The sequence below is a fragment of the Nycticebus coucang genome, chromosome 7 (assembly GCF_027406575.1).
Source record: "Nycticebus coucang isolate mNycCou1 chromosome 7, mNycCou1.pri, whole genome shotgun sequence".
NCBI classification, from domain to species: domain Eukaryota; kingdom Metazoa; phylum Chordata; class Mammalia; order Primates; family Lorisidae; genus Nycticebus; species Nycticebus coucang.
The window spans coordinates 34,486,411-34,510,803 of NC_069786.1; the positions used below are offsets into that span (position 1 = coordinate 34,486,411).

The window sequence follows — 24,393 nt, forward strand, 5'->3', positions numbered from 1 at the left end:
ATCACAGCTATAGTTTGTGCTTTTCCTTTATCATCAATGTTTTCCAAAAACAGTGTATATTCACTCTCTTTACTCCTTTACCATCCGTTTTCTGCCTTAACCTAACGTAACCTGGCTTACTACTCATTCACTTTCATGAAGGTACCCAAGATATTATCTCCTATTTGCCAATGGATACTTCCAGTCCATGCCTGCCCTCATGCTCTTTCTGTAACATTTTAAATTATTGAATGATTCTTCTTTCTTGAGATTTCTTATGAGAAACCTTCTATTAGTCGTGTGGTCAAATTCCCTTCACTAGTGTTTTTAATTTTTTATTTTAACAATTATGATACACTATTTTAAAGCAAACATTACTCCACATATCCTCTCTAGTTGTTTTTTTTTTTTTTTCCCTCCTTAATGAGTCCATAATCAATGCTTTTGACCTAAATCTACCGCCTGACTTCCAGATTTCTGTGTACATGCCTAGGATCATCTCCATTTGGACGTTGTCTACAAGCACTCTCACTTCAGTAGGCAAACTACCCTTATGTCCATCCCCACACAAACAAGAGACCCACAAAATAAATAAATGAAATGAAAAATAAGTTTCAAATAGGCTGAAACATTCCCACCAAATTCATCTGACCTTCCTCATGCTTTCTCTGTGTTTATTATCCAACATTACCTCTTATCCTATCTTTTAAAACATCATTGTATCTGTCTTCCTTCCCTTTATTCCTACCTTTAGGTGCTGTATTTGCTAAAGTTTGCATTCACACACTCACAGTTTGTCTCTCTCCTCTCCTTTTTCTTAAATGTAAATTTGATTATATTTGGACTGCATTAAACTTCAGGGACTTTCTGGCAACTGCAGGAAAAATGCCTGCTCCTTAAATGGCACAAGATGCAGCATCATTCCCTGGCTCCTTCCTGTAAGTGTCTGTTTTTAGTGCTCTCCTATATGCCCTCTAGCCACTCACAGCTTTCAATGTTGCCCACTACTTAAGATTCTCTTCTGTTTCAATCCTTCCATCTTATTTACACTAAAAGATTCAGCTTAAATTTAACATAGCCTATGAAACTTTTGAGAATACTTCTAAGCCAGAATTATTTTTTAAATGGTGTTCTTATGAGGGCAAACATGGCATCTTATATGTATATATCTTCAGCTGTTTACATGGCAATCTTCTACTTAGAGTGTGAGCTCTTCAAGGGAAGGCACATGTCTCATTAATTTTGCGTCTTTGCCCTTAATGCACTGCATTTAGTAAAGTGCCTTCAATGAGTGGGAAATGATTTTTATGGAAAATTGCTTCGAAAATATTTGTTGGATTCATATTTTAGAAGGCCTTCAATGTCAGATGAAAATTATTCATCTATAATGCAAACATTGGTATTCTGTTAGTGGTTCTTTATCAGGGAAGTAATTTAAAAAGGAGGGGCAATGATTACATATAATTTACTATATGTCAAATACTGTTCTAAGCTTATTTAATACTAATATTATTATTTAATTATTTTTCCTATTTTATACGTTGAGAAACAGAGACACAGTTAAGTGCCTTGTCTAAATTTAAACAGTGAGTGTGGAACAGAGGTTCTAATCCAGGTAGTCTAGCTTCACGGTTTGTTCCAAGAGTCACTGTGGGAAAATGTTCAACATTTATTAGCATAACCAACAATATACAGATGAGTGGGAAAAGGTGTAGGCAAGGAAAACAGGTATTAAAAGGAACTGGAAGATGTGTAGAGAATATGGGAAAGAGGGAATCAAGTATAACATCAAGGTTTCCTGTCCAGTGATTAAGAAAATGAAATCATGGTAAAACAGAAACTATGGAATAAAGGGGAACATTTTTTGAGCAGTAAATTCAGCATTACACATTCTGGTAGAAATGTTCAAAAAACAAAGAGGATAGAACTGGAAAGGCGAGAAATTACACGCGTTTCAAAGTATGCAAAGGAGTAGTAGAAACCAGAAATAGAGAATACAGTCACAACTTTCACTTAACTTCAGTCATTCCACTCCAGCAGCATGTATCAAAGAGTGTTTCAGAGATGTCATTACATCTATTACAGCTATTACATACCACAGTGACTTCAGAAACAAACTTTGGAAAAGTTCAGGGGACACCTAGCAGACCAATACTCATAGACTGCTACAAGTATTTACCTTTACAGTCTAATTCATCAGAGTTGTCTCCACAGTCATTTTCACCATCACATAACTTGCCATGAGGAACACAACGACGATTGTAGCAGGGCTTGAAACCTCTTCGACAGCTTCTGTTTTCTTATAAATAAAAGTAGAAATGCACAATTGGACATCATACAGAAGTATTTTTACAATATGAAAAATCACAGATAGGATTTCACTCATAATGACTGTATTATGTATGACCTGTAAAGCAAATGCTGTGTGGTGTAAAACTCTGGGTTAGAATATTCATGTATTATCAAGGAGTAGTTCTTCAGTAGAGACGTTTTTCTGACATAGTGTTTTAAATTCAGTTTATCACACCTGGACATCTTTCCAAACTGTACCCATGTTTTTGTTTATGACACTACTGTCAAGTGGCACAAAAATAAACATCCATCACATATTTACTTCTGAAAAAATAAATTCCTACCTCAAAAATGAAAAACATCTATCTTTTACCTCCTTTGCACCTATCTCCAAGGATTTTGTAACAAGGAAAAAAAAATGCATTCCTGAATCAGTGAATCAGAGAATCACCTAAATGTCAATAAATTACTCTTAAAAATTATCTTTAAAAGTCTACAGAATTTCATGAGAAGAATTACCCTCTAAATTCTATTTAATGAAAGTCTTTTCACTTTCTCTAATTTTGGACCAAAATTACCACTTAGAATAATAATAGCTGCTATTTATGGAACACCAACTTTTGTGCCAGGTTCTGTATTGGGTATATGTATATATACGCTTGCTAATTTCATGCTCTCAGCCATTGTTAAAGGTAGTTGTTTTGTAGTCAGAAACTAAACATAGAGAAGTGAATTACATTGCTCACTTCATTGCCACAAACTAGTAGGTTTGGGAAAAAAAAATTAACTTGTGTGTGATTTCAAAGCCATGCTCAATACCTAGGCTTGGCAAACTATTGAGCACAAGTCAAACCTAGCCTGTCAGCCTGTTGTTGCATGGCTCTTAAACAACGAATTATTTTAAAGTATAGTAAACAATAAGCAAAAAAGATATTTGACAGAGAACTTATGACTCATAAAACCTAACATTTTTAAAGGCTTGCAAAACCCTATTCTTAGGCCAATTGATTATAAATGCAAATTTGTGTGCTGATCTCCATAACATTTATATATGCTTTGATATTTTCATCTTGTACAGAACATAGTCATTCATTAAAGCAAATATGGTCTTTGAGGTAAATTCTCCGGGATTTTGGTTACAGATCAATCATGGAAAAGTTATATTGGCTGTCTTTGTAATTGAGAGTGCATTCTTCTGTAATGTAACAGACTGAGAGGACTACCTTTGGGTTTCCCAAACTCCATATTTCTCTTGTTTGAACTTTTCTACAATTATTTAAGTGCATTTATTACTTAGAAATTAGAACAAAAGAAAAAAGTAGAAATGAAATGCAGTTTTATATACAGATTCCTAAATTATGCATACTACATAATCTCAGGGCTATTGGATTTGTAGGATAAAAATCATACTAGTATAAAAAGTATCTGAATAAATTATACAGTAACTATTAATGATTACACAAGGGCAAATTTCTAAGGAAAATATTGTTGTAACAAAGGCAAATATCAGTTACTTTCTAGGGTAGAAAAGCCAATCTCTACTCCTAAGGGAGAGACAGTGGTTGACTATTTCTTGATGTTAGCAGAGGTACAGATGGTGAAATTCTATGCTTGATGGGGACCATGGCTAAAGGAGTCATCCCTTGTACCAAAGGACACTAGCCCCCATGCTAATCCTATCAACCCAGAAAAATACTATTGATTGATGAAACACCTTTGCTGCAAAGTAAGCCCATGATATACACAAATCACTGATGTTTCTGAATTATATTTTAAGGAATATACAAGCCTAAAACCTATGGCTAAAGATGAATAACTAGGCAGTTCAAAGGACAATTTCTACTTTGTTTGAATTTCTATTCCATGGATGGAAAGCAATGAAGAAATTCTTTAGTGAATATCATAGCTACTGGGTAGGAAATAAAGTGCTTCATTTTAACACAGCAAAGCCAAGTCAATTGCCTTAAATCTATACGCTAATAAGAGGTATTGAAGAAATCATCCACATAAACCCAATGAAGACAAGTCCAAAACTATAAAAATAATCATCATCTTTAACCATCAGAGAAATGCAAATCAAAACTACTTTGAGATATCATCTAATTCTAGTAAGATTAGCCTATATCACAAAATCCCAAGACCAAAGATGTTGGCATGGATGTGGAGAAAAGGGAACACTTCTACACTGCTGGTGGGAATGCAAATTAATACATTCCTTTTGGAAAGAGATATGGAGAACACTTAGAGATCTAAAAATAGATCTGCCATTTAATCCTGTAATTCCTCTACTGGGCATATACCCAGAAGACCAAAAATCACATCATAACAAAGATATTTGTACCAGAATGTTTATTGCAGCCCTATTCATAATCGCTAAGTCATGGAAAAAGCCCAAGTGCCCATTGATCCACAAATGGATTAATAAATTGTGGTATATGTACACCACGGAATATTATGCAGCCTTAAAGAAAGATGGAGACTTTACCTTTTTCAAATTTACATGGATGGAGCTGGAACATATTCTTCTTAGTAAAGTATCTCAAGAATGGAAGAAAAAGTATCCAATGTACTCAGCCCTACTATGAAACTAATTTATGGCTTTCACATGAAAACTATAACCCAGTTACAACCTAAGAATAGGAGGAAGGGGGAAAGGGAAGGAGAGAGGGGGGAAGTGGGCAGAGGGAGGGGGATTGGTGGGATTACACCTGCGGTGCATCTTACAAGGGTATATATGAAACTTAGTAAATGTGGAAAGTAAATGTCTTAGCACAATAACTAAGAAAATGCCAGGAAGGCTATGTTAACCAGTGTGATGAAAATGTGTCAAATGGTCTATGAAACCAGTATATGGTGCCCCATGATCACATTAATGTACACAGCTATGATTTAATAAAATAATAATAATAATCAGAAACTTCTGTCTGAAATGAGCAAATCACATATTGGATGCTTACCACAGTATAGCAGTTTTTCATCTGATTTATCCTTACAATGAGGAATGCCATCACAGGTGAGCTGATAGTCAATGCATTCACCATTTCCACATTCAAACTCTGAATAAATGTTACAAGAGGAATTTTTAGCTGAAAGAAAAAAAAAGTAATGTTTTTGTTTAATAATATTTTTCAATACCCTTAAAATTATTTTTCTTTAATTATAAGTAAACTAAAATTTATCTAAATGTAAAATTAAAGGAAAATTATTTAAGGCATTTCATCATAAAAAAATTTCCTGTAAATGTTTTGGGAGCCGCATGACTTTATTTTTCTTTTATGGTTATTTGTGTATTTTGGTGATTATTTAGTAACTCTGTGCATGGATGAAATTGTATATTAAATTTGGATAACTAAATTTATGTATCTAATCTAGCAGTTTATCTCAAGAATAAATTTATAAAGAGCCAGTTACATAAGGTCTATACATAATGAAAATGTTTTTTTCTTATGGAAATTTATTACATATTTTTTAATATACTGATATTTTTCAGTAGATATTATACTTGCTTTTGAATGATTGTTGTGAAACTATCTCAGTCAAATAAATGGTCCCAACTTTTCCCCACATTCTACTTGGACTTTGTTCCCCACTAAATTCTGATAAAACCTTAGTAGCAAGTTCTATCATTCAGAAGTATTGTAATGGCTGAAATCACACTCATCAGTTTCTTGTGCTTCATATGTATGGGAGGTACCAGAGAGCAGACTCTTTGCCACATACAGCCAGCACCTGTTCCCTGAAAGGCACAGAGGAAGCATGTGCAACTAAGTCTAGGGGCTCAAACTCACCAATGCCATGTTGTATCCTTTCTAAATCTCAGAATTTCCATGGTAATTAAAAGTCTGAGTTTTTAAGTGGTTTATGCTAATTTGTAAGGATAGGCCAATAGTCACAAAGCACACAAAAATCCTTTCTGCAGCGAGTTTTCATCCCTGGAAAGCCAATATGTAATCACTGTTTTGAAGGATCTCTATGGAGGAAAACTGACTTATTTTTATTCTTAAATAATAGATTTTTTACAAACTTTTAAATCCTACTTTTTGAGTACCCAGTTGGCTCTCCCTTGGCTATTAATTTCATTGCTTGTAAAATAATTATACACAGAAATCTAATTATATTAATTATATTGGAGGTGTATAGAACTCATTTATCTCTGCTATTATGAAAAATGTAACTTAATTCTATACTTTAATTTCAATTATTTGAGGTTTATTTCACAAATATTCAATTAAATAGCCACTAATATTATTTGAAGTTTCCAACATTTTATTTCTTTATTCTACCTAGAATTTAACTAATTTTAACAGAATGTTATGTATACATGAATGTATCTTAGACTTCTAATTTAACTCTTTTGATAGCAATAAAACTTTCCAAAGGATTTTATTTTTGGTGCAATCTAAACTTCATTGGTAAGTAAGTATCTCAAATAGAATATTAGTTTAGAGAAAGTAACAAAAAATTTAAAACCTGAAAGTGTTATTAAACTTAAGGAAAAAAGTATTAGGAAGAGTGCTAATCAGGCAGCGCCTATGACTCAAAGGAGTAGGGCGCTGGCCCCATATGCCAGAGGTGGCAGGTTCAAACCCAGCCCTGGACCAAAAAAAAAAGAGTGCTAATCTTACTGAGTACACTCACCTTAGATTATGAAAAGAACCAAATTCAGCCACTTACTGAAAGTCTACTGACTTTGCCAACTTATTTTGTGCTTATTTTAAGCACATCCTATTTACTGTCTCATTTCCAATAAAAAAGTAATAGCTATGATAGAAAATGTGATTATTTGATGGTTTATATTTATAATGCCTTTGGAGGAAAGAACAACATTATTCACAGATAAATAGGTCTTTTATATTTTGCAAAAACTAATACAGTATGAGCACAATTCTTAGTCATCTTCATTTGCTGAAATAGTATTAAATACCTTCTTTTCTTTCTGGAAATCATGTGTCATCTGTTCTCTCATTGTCTTACAGGGCAATTACTTTACTTAATTATATTTGCTATTCCTATTTCTATTATGGATGTCAATAAGGTTAGCAACATTGTGTGGAATGGAACTGCCTAATCTTTTTGTCAAAAGCTATGACAAATACAAACAATGTAATCTCACATTAATCTGAAATTAAAAAAAAATTTTGACAACAAATAGTTTTCTATTAGTTGACAACAAATAGTTTTCTAAATAGTTGACAACAAATAGTTTTCTCTCTTTTTGCCCTGAGATAGGTGTTAGTAAATGGCCTTTAAACTATTTAATTCTGCTATTAACATTCATGAACAGCCCTGGGTGACATCATTTAGATGTGGACATAAATATGACACAGACATTCTCATTTCCCAAAGATGTATTTGTCAAGGAGAAGCCAAGAGTTACTTTCCAATCTCTCTGCTGGACCAAAGGATTTCAATATGAATGCACAATGGATACAATATGCCTCTATCACAGTTTTTCAGGTCTGAGGAATTCAGTATCACTCTATGTTTTCATACGAATACAATTGTGCTTATTTAATATGATAGTAGTCTGTCAGATTCATTCCCCCTCATGAGGAGAGATAAGCAGGTGGCTTAGTAGGGACAGTTGTATCTAATCTATTTTGCAGCAAGGACAGGCCTCCACTGTAGAGAAAAAGCCTTATTGTTTTGACTAAAGGCATTGCTTTACTACTGGCCTGCAGTGACCTATGAAAGAAACATGAGTGATTCTAATGTATGGCTAACACCCCAGGCTTACAGATGGCATCAGATCTAGACCATTGCAGCTGAAATCACAAAGGCAAACTGAAACAGAGAGTTTAAGCAATTGCCTGAGCAATTCAGAGAAGCAATAGTGACAAAGAAATATGGGAGTTTGTGGCCCAGATTTTTGAAATTAGCTATCTGAATTTAAAATTCTGAACCATTGCATCATTCTTATTTCCTTTGGCACAGTCTTAAATAAAACATTTTCCCCTTTTGCTAAGATGTGTACTTTTGGATTTTGGTACCAATTTGCAAAGTAAAATGATATGTCTATCTTCTTATATCAGGTGGCATAGTTTTCAAAATAAAGGAAATTGCATCTAAGTACTTGTGCTCAAGTAGAGACCTAGTAAAAGAAAAGATCCTCCTGATAGATAAAGACTAAAAGAAGACTGAATATGAAAATTACTATTATTATTATTATTATTATGTAGACATATCCCATTCAGCTAATTCTCTAGAATAAAAAGATATGAGGATATAGATGAGGAGAGGAAAAAAATGTCAAAAAATGACATGCTAAGGGTGAATTCACCAATTTCCAACAGGATGCTTCTCTTCTGCTTTTCTTATATACAGACTGTCTTAACATTAAATGGAAATTAACCTTTTAAAAAAATACTGCTTGCTATTTTTCATGTCAGTATTGGAACACTTGAACCCCTTTTAATTTTGGAAATGTTTTTAGAAACTTAGTTGTTAATAAGTGTATATTGTAATGGTACTAATTAAAGATCGTAATGCCTTTCGGAGATATAAACATCACGCAAGGCTGCAATGTTACATTCTTAATTAACCATTTGGAAATGATTACAGATAAGCTGCATGAGCTATTCTCTTTCATTTACATACCGTGATGTACTGAGTAGTTTTACTGCAATGCTATTGATATGTTATATTGCCTGCATGCTTTATTTAGCTCCAATTAATTTTGCTATTGATTGAATTCACAAAGTCATGTCTGGAAGTTTTCAAACGATCATTACATACAGATGCTCCCCTAACTAGCCCCAGTTCCTTCCAGTCCACAGCCAGGTGAGGTACAGAATTGGTCACCATTTTGGTTACTATCTAGTACATGTTGCTATAACTAAGTAGAATAGTGAACTGCATTATTTTTAAAACAGATCAAACAAGCTTCTGATACTGCTATAGAGTTAAACGTCATGAATATGCTGAAACTTTAGTGTATGTGTATGGCAGTTTGAGCAGCTAAGGCATATTACAGTTCAGTTTTCTTTACTTACTCACACATCTGTTGTCATCTAGCAATATTCGGTCTCCTCTGCAGGAACAATTCACTCTCCCATTGGGAGTTAAAAGGCATAGGTCATGACAGCCTCCATTCAATAATGCACATGGAGAAAGTTCACCTGAAATTAAGAGGTTTTTGGGTAACATTTCAAATTGAATACCTATTCTATGTTAGATATACATAAGTAGTAAACTGTTAGACTGTCTCAATCACTCAACAACATCTCATCAACAAGAAACATTCAGGATTTTTGAAAACCTAAGCATTCTTAAAGATAAATACATTAAAAAATATGTAACATTAATCACCACACCTTTTTAACCTACCTGTCAAGGGTGCCACTACATCAAATGAACTAGCTCTGCCAAAAACTATATTGAAAATGCAAACTGCAATTTTGTAGGTATTCCAGTGATTAAAAACTTCTTAAGCCCAGATAAAAAATTTATTAATCAAGTACCATTTCCATTTGATTTGAATGGTCAAAGATATGATGGGGTTAGAGTGGAATAACACTTTTGAAACATATGATTAAAAATAAGCCCAATTCATAATTGCTAAGTCATGGAAGAAGCCCAAGTGCCCATCGACCCACGAATGGACTAGCAAATTGTGGTACATGTATACCATGGAATACTATGCAGCCTTAAAGAAAGATGGAGACTTTACCTCTTTCATGTTTACATGGATGGAGCTGGAACATATTCTTCTTAGCAAAGTATCTCAGGAATGGAAGAAAAAGTATCCAATGTACTCAGCCCTACTATGAAGCTAAATTATAGCTTTCACATGAAGACTATAACCCAACTATAGCACAAGACTATGGGGAAAGGGCCAAGAAAGGGGAAGGGAGGGGGGAGGTTTTGGTAGAGGGAGGGTAATGGGTGGGGCCACATCTATGGCGCATCTTAGAATGGGTACAGGCGATTGCACTAATGTACACAGCTATGATTTAACAATAAAAAAAAAAGAAAAAAAGAAAAATAAGTCATTCCTATGGTTGTATATTAAGCCTTATAGAAGTTGCCTTAAACTTTTCAAATATTCCCTCCCTCCTTCCCCACCTTCTTTCCTTCCTTCCTTTTTATAGACAGGTCTCTCACTATAACCCAGGCTGCATGCAAAGGGACAATTATAGTTCAGTGCAGCCTGAAACTTGTGGGCTCAAGCCATCCTTCCACTTCTGTTCCCAAGCTGCTGGGACTACAGGCATAAGCCAACATACAGGGCTATCAATTTCAATATATTGAATAGTCAAATCCTGAAGACTATCCTAAGAACTCTAAAAAAACAAAATCCAGGGCGGCTCCTGTGGCTCAGTGAGTAGGGCGCCGGCCCCATATGCCGAGGGTGGCGGGTTCAAGCCCAGCCCCGGCCAAACTGTAACCAAAAAATAGCCGGGCGTTGTGGCGGGCGCCTGTAGTCCCAGCTGCTCGGGAGGCTGAGGCAAGAGAATCGCGTAAGCCCAAGAGTTAAGAGGTTGCTGTGAGCCGTGTGCTGCCACGGCACTCTGCCCGAGGGCGGTACAGTGAGACTCTGTCTCTACAAAAAAAGAAAAAAAAAAAAATCCATATAGTAATGGTTTAAAAAGAATAAGTATTTAAATATTTTTAAAAACAAAATCCAACTAAGTATTTCTAGAAAACATAAATATACTGTTGAGAGATGGGAGAATATATGTTAGAAAAAAATTGTTTTTTATTGTAACTCACAACTATTGGTGTCATTGGCAACAGCTATGATACCCATAGGTTGATGTGGAATATCAGAACGAAGAATTTTTGTATCTCCTCCCGTGTACTTGTTGGAACGCAGGATAGCTCTTCTTCCCCAGTCTGACCAGAAGATATAATTGCCATAAACAGCAAGGCTGAGGAAAGTCCCTGGCCCAGACTTGACAATCACCTGCAATAAATTAAAATATCACATTTTCACAATAAGAGCAAAATATTTATATATTCACATCCATTTTGTCTCAAAAAGTTGAATTTAGTTAATAGAAAACATCAGATTAAAATAATATTTCATTAAATAAATTATCATAATATGCTTTATGTCATATTTAAAGTGTTATTATCATATTTAGTATTTGCAAGGTGTTTTTTAATATTTTAAACACTTATGTAATTATTCAGTCTGTATAAACTATATTGTTTCAGCATCATAACTAAAAATCACCAACTCCAAAATATGAGATCAATTAAGTTTATTAATCATTATTAAGGAATCACCAGATATATTGTGGACACTCATTAAGTTTTCAGAATTATCTATAAGATCCAAGTTCTTCCTTCAAGAGGCTCAACCAGATATATATGTCTAACAGTAATAGTTTAAAAGTAAAGACCATGCTTTCACTTAGGTCAAGATATAGTAAAAGAGACTAGATTTGCCTTCCCACTTAAATTAGAAAATAACAAAATATATGAACTAAGACTTTTCAACTCATCACACATCAGGTAAAGGAGGGCAGTGATTCCTGAGTAACAGTAAATACCTAGTGTGTCTCAAGGTAGCCACAATTTACCAGAGAGAGATTACAGAGACATCATAGAACAAAGAACCCGAACAGAGGCTAGAAAACCGTCTGAATGAAAGGTATGGTAACTAAAAGGTATGGGAGAGCAAGGTAGTTGGATCTCATAGAGCAGAGTGCTAAGAGAAGAGTTCAGAGGAAGGAGAACTGTAGATACCTGCAGAGGATCCTTCTGGACCATTCAGTAAGGTACAGACAAGGCAGGCACACGCAGGTGAGGCAACCCCTCCAGGGGGAGGAAAGAGCCATTTGTAAGGATAGAGGAAAGAGTCCCAAGGTTCATATGGGTCTGGGAATCGTATCTGTTAATACCACCCAGACTCAAAAGTCTTCTAATTCATGGGACTCTGAGAATACATAGAAAGGTCTTGCCTTAGCAGTGGAGAATTATTAACCCAAGACTAAACTCTACCATAGTTCTTATAGGCCTTAAAAGCAAGACCTAATGTTTCCAAGTGGCCTACCTCCCAGATTGGGGGTGGGAGGAGGGTTCCTGAGGATTTGTTATAGGAAGATGAAAATATATACCAATAAACTATTTTGAAAAAAAAAATAGGAAAATGAAGAAAATTCTAAAATCAATAACTTCTGCTTTCACCTTAAGAAACTAAAGGAAAAGTAAATTTAAAGTAAAGAAAGGAAAACCTAAAGATAATTGAAATAAAAGAAATAGAAAACAGAAAAACAATCGAGAAAAAGCAATAAAACTAAAAACTCATCCTTTAGAAATTAATAAATGAATAATACATCACAGGGAAGTTGGGTTTATCCCAGGAACACAACTTGATTCCATATTTAAAAAATCAACAAGTATAACACCATAATAACATGCTAAAGAAGAAAATTTACATGAATGTCTTAGTACAGTGGTTCTCAACCTTCCTAATGCCTCCTAATGCCGCGACCCTTTAATACAGTTCCTCATGTTGTGGTGACCCCCAACCATAAAATTATTTTTGTTGCTACTTCTAACTGTAATTTTGCTACTATTATGAATTATAATGTAAATATCTGATATACAGATATCAGATATGCAATTTTCATTGTTACAAAGGGGTCACGACCCACAGGTTGAGAACCACTGTCTTAGTAAGTGCAAACAACTATTTTATATCCATTTCTTTTTATTTTTTATTTTTTTATTATTTTTTTTTTATTAAATCATAGCTGTGTACATTAGTATGATCATGGGGCACCATACACTTGGTTCATAGACCGTTTGACACATTTTCATCACACTAGTTAACATAGCTTTCCTGGCATTTTCTTAGTTATTTTGCTAAGACCTTTATATTCCACATTTACTAAGATTCACATATACCCTTGTAAGATGCACCGCAGGTGTGATCCCATTAATCCCCCTCCCTCCACCTACTTCCCCCCTCCCTCCCCTCCCTTTCCCCCTTCTCCCTATTCTTAGGTTGTAACTGGGTTATAGCTTTCATGTATCCATTTCTGACAAAAATTCAGAATATAATTATAAATAGAAACAAAACTGGAAACAAGAGAGAGATAATTATTCTCAACACTTCTATTCATCATTTTCCTGGAGTTTCTAACTAAATATACTCTATTCATGGTTTAAAAGATTCAAACCATTAAAATGTCATTTCTCCTCAAATTGATAAATTATATGTAAACTCAATAAAACCCCAGAAAACAGTTAGTAGAGACTGAGAAGCTGATTCAAAAATTCATGTGGAAATACAAAAAACTTAGAATTGTAAAAGAATAAAAAAGTTGAAGGACCAACACTATCTTACTTCGATATATTATAAAATGACAGGTATAAGGATAGTGCAGTAGTGGCAAAGATAGAAAAACACAACAATGAAACAGGAGACAGATATATACATACACACACACACACACACACACACATATATATATATAGAGAGAGAGAAGATATAGACAGAGGTAATCTAAATTTTGACAAAAGAACAAGGCTATTCAAAGAAATAGGATAATTTTTCAACAAATGGCAAAATTTATCCTATTATTGAAATATACACATGCAACAAATGAGCACCTATCCATACCTCACAACATACAGAAAAATTAACTGAAATTAGATCATAAAACTAATATTAAAATTAATACTCTAAAATTTCTGGAGAAAAATATAGGAGAATATATTTATAGTTTGGGTTAGCAAAGATTTTCAGATACAACATCAAAGCACAATTACTTAAAAAATGGATAAAGTAACTTTATTCAAAATTTAAGATTTCTGCTTTTCAAATGATCCTTGTAAGAAAATTAAAAGACAAATCATGAACTATAAAAAAAATTGCAAATGATAGTTCTAACAAAATATTTATGCCCAGAACAGACAAACAACTCTCAAAACTCAATTATGAAATGAACAAACAAGTAATCTTGTTTAAGCACAGGTTAGCTTTTGAAAAGGCACTTTACTAAGGAAGAGATATGCATGGCAAATATGCATATAAAATATGAAAGATGATCAATATCACTAGAGGCTAGAGAAGTGCTCATTCAAATCACAAGATGTCACATAACAATTTTAAGAATGGATATTTCTAAAAATTATTAACCTGGATGGAAGTGGAACACATTATTCTTAATAAAGCATCACAAGAATGGAGAAGCAAGAACCCTAAGATTCAATGCTCATATGAAGACAGTTAATGACTAGTACCTGGTGGGGGCTGGGGAAAGGGGAGAGCAAAGAGAGGGAAGGAGGGAGGGGGTGAGGGAAGGGAAGATCAGAGAGAGGGAAGGAAGGAGGGGAGTAGGGGATGATGGTGTGTGACACACCTTTTGGGAGCAGGACACAATTATAAGAGAGACTTTACCTAAAAAATGTAATCAATGTAATCTGGTTCTTTGTACCCTCAATGACTCTACAACAATATTTTATTGTTGTATGTATATATGTGTGTGTATATATATGTATATAGATATATAGATGACATAAAGTCACTTTGGATAATTAAAAAAAATAAAAATAAATTGACCAAATCAAGTGTTTGCAAGGGCTCAACTACAACTGGAACTTTACCTTAGAATTGAAAATAATGTCATCTAAACATTTGTATCCTCATGTTCATTTGAAATTTTAAAAAGCACGTAGAAAAAAATTATACAAATGTAAAATGAATACAAACAATTTTGGAAAAAAATCACGTGTTTTTTAAAAGTTAAAAACTATAGATAGTATATGATCTACCCTTCTACTCTTAGGTACCCAAGGAAATGAAAACATTTATACAAGGACTTGTACACAAATACTTATAGCAGCTTTATTTGTAATAGACACAAACTTTGAAACATTGAATTGACTACATACAGGTGAATTCATAAACAAACTGCATATTATAAAAATGATAAAGATTCCCTTTCTTGACAGAATACTAGCCAGGCTCCTCTGAGCTCTTTTTTAACTATGCTCTGTTCTTGGGTATGACCTCTACAGTCCAATTTTTGCAAATTTTCTACTAAGTGGAGAAAAGGGAACACTTCTACACTTCTGGTGGGAATGCAAACTAATACATTCCTTTTAGAAAGAAGTTTGGAGATCTAAAAATAGACCTACCATTCAATCCTGCGATTCCTCTACTAGGTATATATCCAGAAGACCAAAAATCACTTTATAACAAATATATTTGCACCAAAATGTTTATTGCAGCCCAATTCATAATTGCTAAGTCATGGAAGAAGCCCAAGTGCCCATCGGTCCACGAATGGATTAATAAATTGTGGTATATGTAGACCATGGAATAGTATGCAGCCTTAAAAATGATGGAGACTTTACCTCTCTTATGTTTACATGGATGGAGCTGGAACATACTCTTCTTAGCAAAGTATCTCAAGAATGGAAGAGAAAGTATCCAATGTACTCAGCCCTAATATGAAACCAATTTCTAAACACCCACACTTCCGAATGAAAGCTATAACCCAACTACAGCCCAAGATGAAGGGGAAAGAGGAGGGGGAGAGAAGGGGAGAGGACAGGTGGGGGGGGATAATTGGCGGGACCACATCTATGGTGCATTTTACAAGGGTACATGTTAAATCTACTAAGTGAAGAATATAAATGTCTTAACACAATGACTAAGTAAATGAGGTTGATGAAAGTATTTCAAATTGTATATAAAACCAGCACATTGTACCCTGTAATTGCATTAATGTATACAGCTATGATTTAATTTTTTAAAAAGGGAAAACATTTCTACTAAGGCAAATTAGTTAGAATTCTTGGTATCTGGCCATTCTCTCTATCTGACAAAATTCTTCGTCCCTCACTATCCCCCAGGTAAAATTTGATCATCCTGGCTTACTTTCAGCAAGAATTTTGTTGGTCAGTTTAGCCAGAAATTTTATCTTAATAATTTTCCATCCACTGATTCAACCCTCTGTCCCTTGGTTACAAATTCTCTCTTAATATCTTTCCCCTACTATGAAAATTCATTGTAGTAACCCCTATACCTCTTGAAATAGTCCAATAATGTCAGACTTGCTATTTTAACAAATGTGAATAATTCATTTTCTCTTTAACTGAACTAGAACTGAACAATAACAATAAAAATGGGACATGCTATTAGTGTGTATAACAACATGAATGGATTTCAAAATAATCATGCTGAGTGAAAGAAGCCAGACAAAAAGGAATAGACACTATATGGTACCATTTATTTAAACTTCTTGAAAGTGTAAACCTATAGTGAAAAACAAAGAGAGTGTTTCCTGGGGATAGAGTAGGGATGGTGCAAGCTGAGATTAAAAAGGGAAGTGAAGAAACTAGTAGGGGTCAAGGATACGCTCTTTATCTTCACTTTGATAATGCGTGTGTAAAAACATAAAATATTAATATGTACCATTTAAAATTATTTTTTAAAAATAAAGGTCCAAAATTTTTTTTTAAAAAATGGTTTTTTAAAAATAAAAGTCCTAAAATTTTTCTAAAATACTTTCAGTAGGAATCCTAAGTATATGAGATTATAATTGGGTTTGGAAGAAGAGAATATACCAGAAAATTGATGTTTTTTTATTGATGAATAACTTTATTCATTTTTTCTTCCATTTTAGTTTATTTCTAAACCTAACCCTCAGTGGCTTAGTCAAATAGTTCCTCTCAACTTTTTAGAAAAGTTAGTTGAATAAAGAGCTCAGATGTCTAGAAGAGAGAACCTGGTACAAGTGTACTCCTAAAGATAAAACATCAGGAAATAAAGGAGAAGAAAGAGTAGAGGAAGAAGAGGATCATATTCCTCAAAGAAACTAAAAGAATCTACAAGAATTTGTCTCCATGGCATCAGAAACTTCCCAGGCACAGCTTTACAGGCAGTGATGCAGCTTATTGTTTTATTATGTTTCATTTTATTTAGAAGAAATATGCACCTGTAGACAAATTACATGAATGGAGATATTGTGACATACTTAGAATGACGAAATGGGCCTTTTGCCTTCGCAGTTCCCAAGTCAATATCCTGGGAGTCAATATCCAATTCAGAACTACAGTTAATATCTAATTCAGAATGTCCTCAACCACCTCCATTTCAGAATCTACTGTAGTATAATGGAGTCATTAAAAAAGAGTGAAATAATGTCTTCTGTAGCAACTTGGACGGAACTGGAGATCATTATCCTAAGTGAAATATCTCAGGAATGGATAAATAAACACCACATGTTCTCACTTACAAATGGGAGCTAAATTTAATAAAATTAATTTATGTAATGAACATTGAAAAATAAGAAGGGAGAGGGTTAAGGGATAAAAATATACCTATCATGTACAATGGCACTATTTGATGACAAGTACACTGGAAGTCCTGACTTTAGCATTATATAGTTCATCCATATAACAAAATATATATTTAAAAAAATATATATTTTAAAAGAAAAAAAAATACTCCTTAATTCACTTTCTACCAGAATTCACAAGGGTTTTTATTTATTAATTTATCCTTTCACCACTCTTGTAATCATCAATAACATCTACCATTTCATAAATGCTTTTAATATGTAGGATGTGTATGTATTACATAGATAATACATAATTTAATATTCACACAAACCATGTTGCAGATACTATTTTAATCAATATTTTACTGAGGAGGACAGAGCTTGAAGATATTTTAAAAGATGTAGATTTATTAAGTAATCGGAGAATTTCAAACTCAAAGTGCCCAATATCTGAATTAATTTTTAACATATGTATTTGCCTTGGTAATAAAAACTAGAGAAACTCTTTTAATTTATGAGTATACGTATATGTGGTATATTTTTAATTAAATCTGTGTTCCTTTATTTTAGGGTCTGTGGTAATTTCTTTGATTTCCCCAGTATCATATTTTAGACTAACAATGTAGACACTTAATAAACATTGTTGAATGACTGAGAATAAAAATTTTAAGGTAGATATGAAAATAGCTGTTGTTATGAAAGTTTCTCTGTGTTTTTGCACACAGTATTAGAACAACTTTCATTAATTTTAACACTAACTGAATCTAGAAATTTTTCTCCTTGGTCTGACACACAGAAAGGGGAGAACCAACATTAAATTCAGTCTGTAATTACCCATGTTGTCTTTACAGGGTACAATAGGTTCCACTAGCAATCAAGCTGACTCTAGCCATTTCCTTTTGGTTAAGGTTCCATATGGAACAAAGAAGGGAAATCTACTAACTTATATGTTCCAATCTCCACGTTAAAACACTCATCAAAAGTTTGCAAATCCTGCATCTCACACAGCTAGTCAGCATTTTTATAATGCAGAATGTTTGTCAACATAAATTGCACTCTGTCATGTTGTAAGGTATGCACAATTATGGCATAATTTTGAGGTACTTTCACTTTAAGCTAATAAATAGTTCATTCTTCAAAATAATAATTCATGCTCATTCAGTTACTTAATCTCATGTTTGTTCCATAAGTATTAAATTGGTTCTATGGAAATGTCACTTAGACTTAAAATTTATGTGTCAGGAATTTATAGTCATTTGTCACTTGTCATTTGTGTCTTATTTTTTTAATTTATTTTTTATTTTTTAAATTTCAAATTAATATGAGAGTAAAAATCTTTAGATTACAATGTTCTCACTTCCAAAGTTCAAGTTGTAGAAGAGCCCTTTACCCAAAGGACATGCTGGACACCCTCACATTGTTTACATTAGGTGAGATCATGCCAATTGCCCTCTCTCCTCCTGCCAATCACCCTCCCCTCACCGCTCCCCTTGCTAGACTATATTTGTGTTTTATCTTTTGTGTGGGCATGTAGTTCTTTATTAATTGGTTTCATATTAGTATTGAGTACATTGGATACTATTTCCCATTCTTGGGATTCCTTACTGAGAATCATGTGTTAGCCAATATCATGTTGGATGCAGTTAAACTGAAAGGATATCCTCTCAGATATGGAACTAGGCAAGGATACCCACTGTCGCCACTGCTTTTCAACATAGTGCTGAAAAGTAGTCCTAGCCATTGCAATCAGCCTTTTGCATCTTAGAACTTCACTGAGTGCCTTACTGGTGCAAGCACTTGAACCAATCAAGGAATATAAAAATATTCTGTTTCGTAAGCCAGACAACATAATTTTGAACACTAGATGCCAAATGTTAAACCAAACAATTTTAAAGCCAGGCAAATGAGAAATTTCCCAAACACCCAGGCTAATTGCCACACTAGCAAGATCATCATTATGAGAAATAACAACTTGGTCCCTGCCATGGCTGAGCATGACAGAATGTTACAGAATTCAAAGAAATAACTGCAGCTGCTTTAGTCTGGAAATAATTGTAATGTGCTAAATCAGTAACTTAAAATTGAGAAATATTTGACATCAGAGTAAATGATTATATTTAGCGTACCCAAGGGAGTCTGTAGAACAAATAGAAGATGACTAAATGCCATTAATGTCTAACCAAATTTGATTACAACAAGATTCAAAGCAGTCTTCTAAAAGACGTCTCCATTATGTTTATTGCGCTCTTAAAAAGGGAAACACACACACACATGCGCACACACACACAGGTTATAAAGTTCCTTAACACTGAATATTCTATTAGTCTTATCAGAAACTGTTCTAACAGTAAAATCTCTCTGGATAACTTGCTTTTAAATAGAAAACATGATTGCCAATTTTTTTTTATTATTCTAAGCTTCTCAGTGGACCATCGCGTCTGTCCTATTTGTTAAGCTAAAGCAAGGAAATAGCTGGCATATTCAAATTGGGATAGTTTGAAGAAGATTTAATCAAGGGACTTTTGGCAGGAGTTCTGGCAGGATATAGGGAAATTACATGATATGATAGAGGACCTTGGAGCTATTATCATCCTTATCCCTGAAAGGACAATGGGATGGAACCACTGTGAGAGAAGCTACTAGTCCATGTTAGAGAGGCAGACCCTTTAGAGATGGAGATTAGAGGATAAATTCCTTTGATTTTACAAAAGTTCCTCCTATTTTCCTTATTTACCTAACTCAACCAGAAGCCAGAGGGCAAGGAAGCCAGCTACTGCCCAGTAAGCCTCCTGCAGGAACAGCACAGATGGAGGAGGATAGAGAAAAGATCTGAAACATAAAACCAGAGAGAAGTAATTGAAAGAACATTATGTGAGACTCATTATTTTTTTCATGGGCAACCCTTTTGGCTTCCTGGAACTCAAATCCTTAATCTGTAAAATGGGATGGTTAAAGGCAATGACTCAGCTCTGCTCCTTTCCCAACTAAAGAAAAAGGATAAAAATTCCCCTAAGTCACACAGAGGACCAATGAAAAGAAGACTTCTCAAATGTTATTGTCACTCTTAAATGAAATTTGGGCAAGTTTTCCATGCTGCTATGTTTTTTCTTATCTTACTACAGTAGAACCTTTGTAAGCTGCCATCCTAAGGACTGTAACAAATTGGTCATCATACGGAGGTGGTCAACTTAAGAAGGTGGTCAATGTAGGGAGGTGGTTAATTACTGAGATTCCTCTTTGTGTGATTATGGGTATCAAAGCTATAACTTACACAAAATTCTCTATTAGACACATTTAGACAGTTTAAAATTTATATGGTGATTTCTATCAAAAAAGTAAATTTTAAAAAGACAGTATTTTTTTTAAGACAGTATTTATTTAAAGCAGTTCCTTCTGCTTTAAATTTCTTCTTTAGGACTTCTTTTGTGAACCCTTTCCCAGCTGCCAAAGTAAAATGGCTTCTTCCTCTGCAGATCCAGAATAGTTTTATACAAATTCATTATAACAATCATCAGAGGCTATTATGAGAACTTTTATTTTGTCATTTTCCCTCACAAAACTGAAATATTTTAAACCAGGAATTGTATGATTTCATTTTTGTAACCCAAGTACTTACAATGTATTTAACATCCAGTAATTACTTACTGATGGAATAGTAAATAAATGAGCAATTAAAAATCATTTCCTCTGCTATATGAGTTTATTTCTTCAGCTGCTGGTAATTCTTTTTAAATGTCCACAAATGAACTTCTAACTCAGCTTTGTATTCTATTTGCTTACATATATAAAGATAAAATCTTTTCTTTGTGAAATAATATTACCAACATTTGTGTTTTACTGAAGATCTATAGACATAATCTTCTCAGGATCATACTCATACCTTTGATAAATATTTCAGTGATGTCACCAGTCTAGGTCGTCTAAATACACTCTCCTAGCTTTTCAATATTTTAGTAGAAAAAGTGAAGAGGTAGTCAAGAAATGTATATTAAATGATTAAAAACTTTTTATGTCCACACCATACTAGAATATCAGTCTTAATCTTTCAAATTTGGAATAATATTATTTTAGATGCTAGGTTATAAAGAGTTAAAAACTATCCTGACTAATATGTATGTTTGTATGCAGGTGTATATGTGTGACTATCAAGGAAAAGCCAGAAACAAGTTAATTTGACACCCTATACATCTGAAAACTAAATATACCTAGTTTTAAAAATATGGGCTCCAGAGCTAGAAGGTTTATGTTCTTATTTAGCAATTATTCTTATTAGAATATACTAGTAATAATATTTATCAGGAAATTTGGGAAGATATTGAATAACATACATAAAATGGCATGGCAACATAGTAAGCTTTTAGTAAAAGCTAGCTGTAATTATTTTTGCTTGGATTCTGTAGGAGTTACATAAGCTTGTATAGGTAGGCTCAAAACCTTAAATACTTTGAATGCTATCCTCATGTTCTAAAATGTGAATTATAAAGAATCAACTATAAAGAAAAAATTTAGAATGGATTTTCATTTGTAAATTTAATGCTTTTGTAACTTACGACTTTATCATCAGTAAGCTTATGCTTATAGGTAAAACTAGCATCTATTTTGGGGAAATCTTTGAGTTCCATTTTAAGTTTTGCTGGCATGTCAACTGAAAAGTTTTACTAAGGGTTACCAGGCTATTATGCCATTTCTTAACTTTGAGGTACAATTTAAAAAGCAGTGTTTTGATCAAGCAAGTTGTAGACAAGAGCACTGGTTGTCCTCAAGCTCTCTCTATTCACTTTCAGTATTAGAACCGCAACTGCTTGCTACAAGTAGATGGAGATAAACTGAAGAGTAAAAGATTTACAGTTCTGGATATCCTTTGTTTGCTGTATATATGAGGAGAGGAAGGGAACATGTCTCCTACAGGGTTCAGGACACAAATACATTCCCAAAATATGGCACCTTGATATTTGAGAAAACAGCCGTAGCTTCTCCCACCTTCTCCCCGAAGCAGGTAATAAGAGAAAATTCTGGCCTTTTTCTGAAATAGGTCACATAGCCTTAATGTGCCCCGAACCAGAAGGGACTGTCATCTGGGGACATGAAGGAGACTATGAACAAACAGGTTTTGCTAAATTTCCCTTTGTTTTATTACCATTATACCATACCCTTTTGTTTTCCTATCATATTTCTCTGTAACTATCCATTACTTCATCAGAATTAGCATTAAATACACAGCATATAATACATTTAAATAGCATTAAATACACTGTTTCTTGGGTATTCATTTCAAAGAAGTTAATATTTATATTGAAAAAGTTTATATTAAATAAACTTATATGCTTTTCTCTTATTAATCTGTCTTTTGTTATATAGATCTCAGCCATGAACCTAGCAATGAGTGAGAAAAGAAATATCTCTTGTTCTCTGCATCTGTTTAGAACACAGTGTTCTGAAGATTCTCATGACTGCCAAAAAGAAAACACAAAATAATTATTTGTTTAAATGTCCTTTAAGAAGTGAGAAAACTTTGATTAAAAGTTATATCCAAAAAAAAGTTATATCCAAAACATTTACTTAATTATAGTATTAAATTATATGCATGTTCAAGTCATTCTAATAAATCTGGAAACATCTGTAAAATATATGTGTAATGGTGGAAATGAGTTATTAAAATATGTTGGAATTTTCATAAATAATATATAGTAATTTTGTCCTAATACTCTTTGTTAAACATAAATTTAAAAAAAGTGAAAACTACGATGGACTATGTGACTATCCAAACTTTCAGATACACATCTTCTTTATTATGTATACAGTTTTCATTTTAGTTAAGTTTATAGAGTATTATATACAAATGAGTTTTGATTCATTTTTAATAATCACAATAATTATGGACATATGCCCTCTATGTCTGAGAGACTCTTCCTTAAAATACATACATAGCCAACTAACTCCCCTTCAAGATTTTGCTCAAATATCAAATATCAATGAAGGAGGTTTATTTGAGATCTTTACTGCTATCTGCTTCTATTTATTATATCACACTCAATTCTTTTATTGCACACTATGTTTTACATTTTATGTTTATGGCTATCTGCCTTCTGCTAGAACATAGCTCCCTGTCAGTAAGAATCTTTACCTGCATTGCTCATTGCTGAATCCTAAGCACTAAGGACAGCACCTGACACATATGTGACACTCAACGAATATATATATATATATATATATTTTTTTTTTTTTTTAATGGAAGAATGAAGTGGTTAGCCACCAGGGAAATGCAAGTCAAAACTGCAGTGAACTATCACCTCACTCCTATTACTGTGGCTATAAACAAAAATATGGGTAATAGCAAGTGTTGGCAACGATGTGGAGAAATAGAATCCTCATACACCTCTGGAGAAAATGAAGAATGTTGAACCCACTTTAGAATCAGTATAATAATGCCTCAAATGATTAAACACAGTGTCCATATCACCAAGAAAGTCTAGACCCATACAAGCAAAATGAAAGTATGCCTACACTAAAATTTGTACATGAATGTTTATAGCAGTATTACCCAGAATAGCTGAAAAGTAGAAATAATTCAAATGTACATCAAACAATAAATGAATAAATAAAATGTGATATATATATGTATATATATACACATACACACACTATATATATATATATACACAAAAAAAGTAGAATAATACTATTCAAAAAATAATTAAGTACCAATGGATGCTACAACGTGAACAAACTTTAAAAACATAATGTTAGTACCATGCGCTAACCATTGCACTGGCCCCATATACCGAGGGTGGCGGGTTCAAATCCGACCCCAGCCAAACTGCGACAACAAAAAAAATAGCCAGGCATTGTGGCAGGAGCCTATAGTCCCCACTAATCA

General features: G+C 33.6%; 1 protein-coding gene across 1 annotated transcript in view; it reads right to left on the reverse strand.

Moving 5' to 3' along the window:
• LRP1B (LDL receptor related protein 1B) overlaps positions 1-24,393 on the reverse strand; it is a 2,318,354-nt gene that overhangs the window by 422,897 nt on the left and 1,871,064 nt on the right. Inside the window, exons 44-47 of the mRNA XM_053597274.1 lie at positions 10,984-11,176; positions 9,264-9,389; positions 5,229-5,357; positions 2,159-2,278 (exon numbers count right to left, since the gene is read on the reverse strand). Coding sequence (XP_053453249.1) covers positions 2,159-2,278; positions 5,229-5,357; positions 9,264-9,389; positions 10,984-11,176 — 568 coding nt within the window. The remainder of the gene's footprint in view (positions 1-2,158; positions 2,279-5,228; positions 5,358-9,263; positions 9,390-10,983; positions 11,177-24,393) is intronic.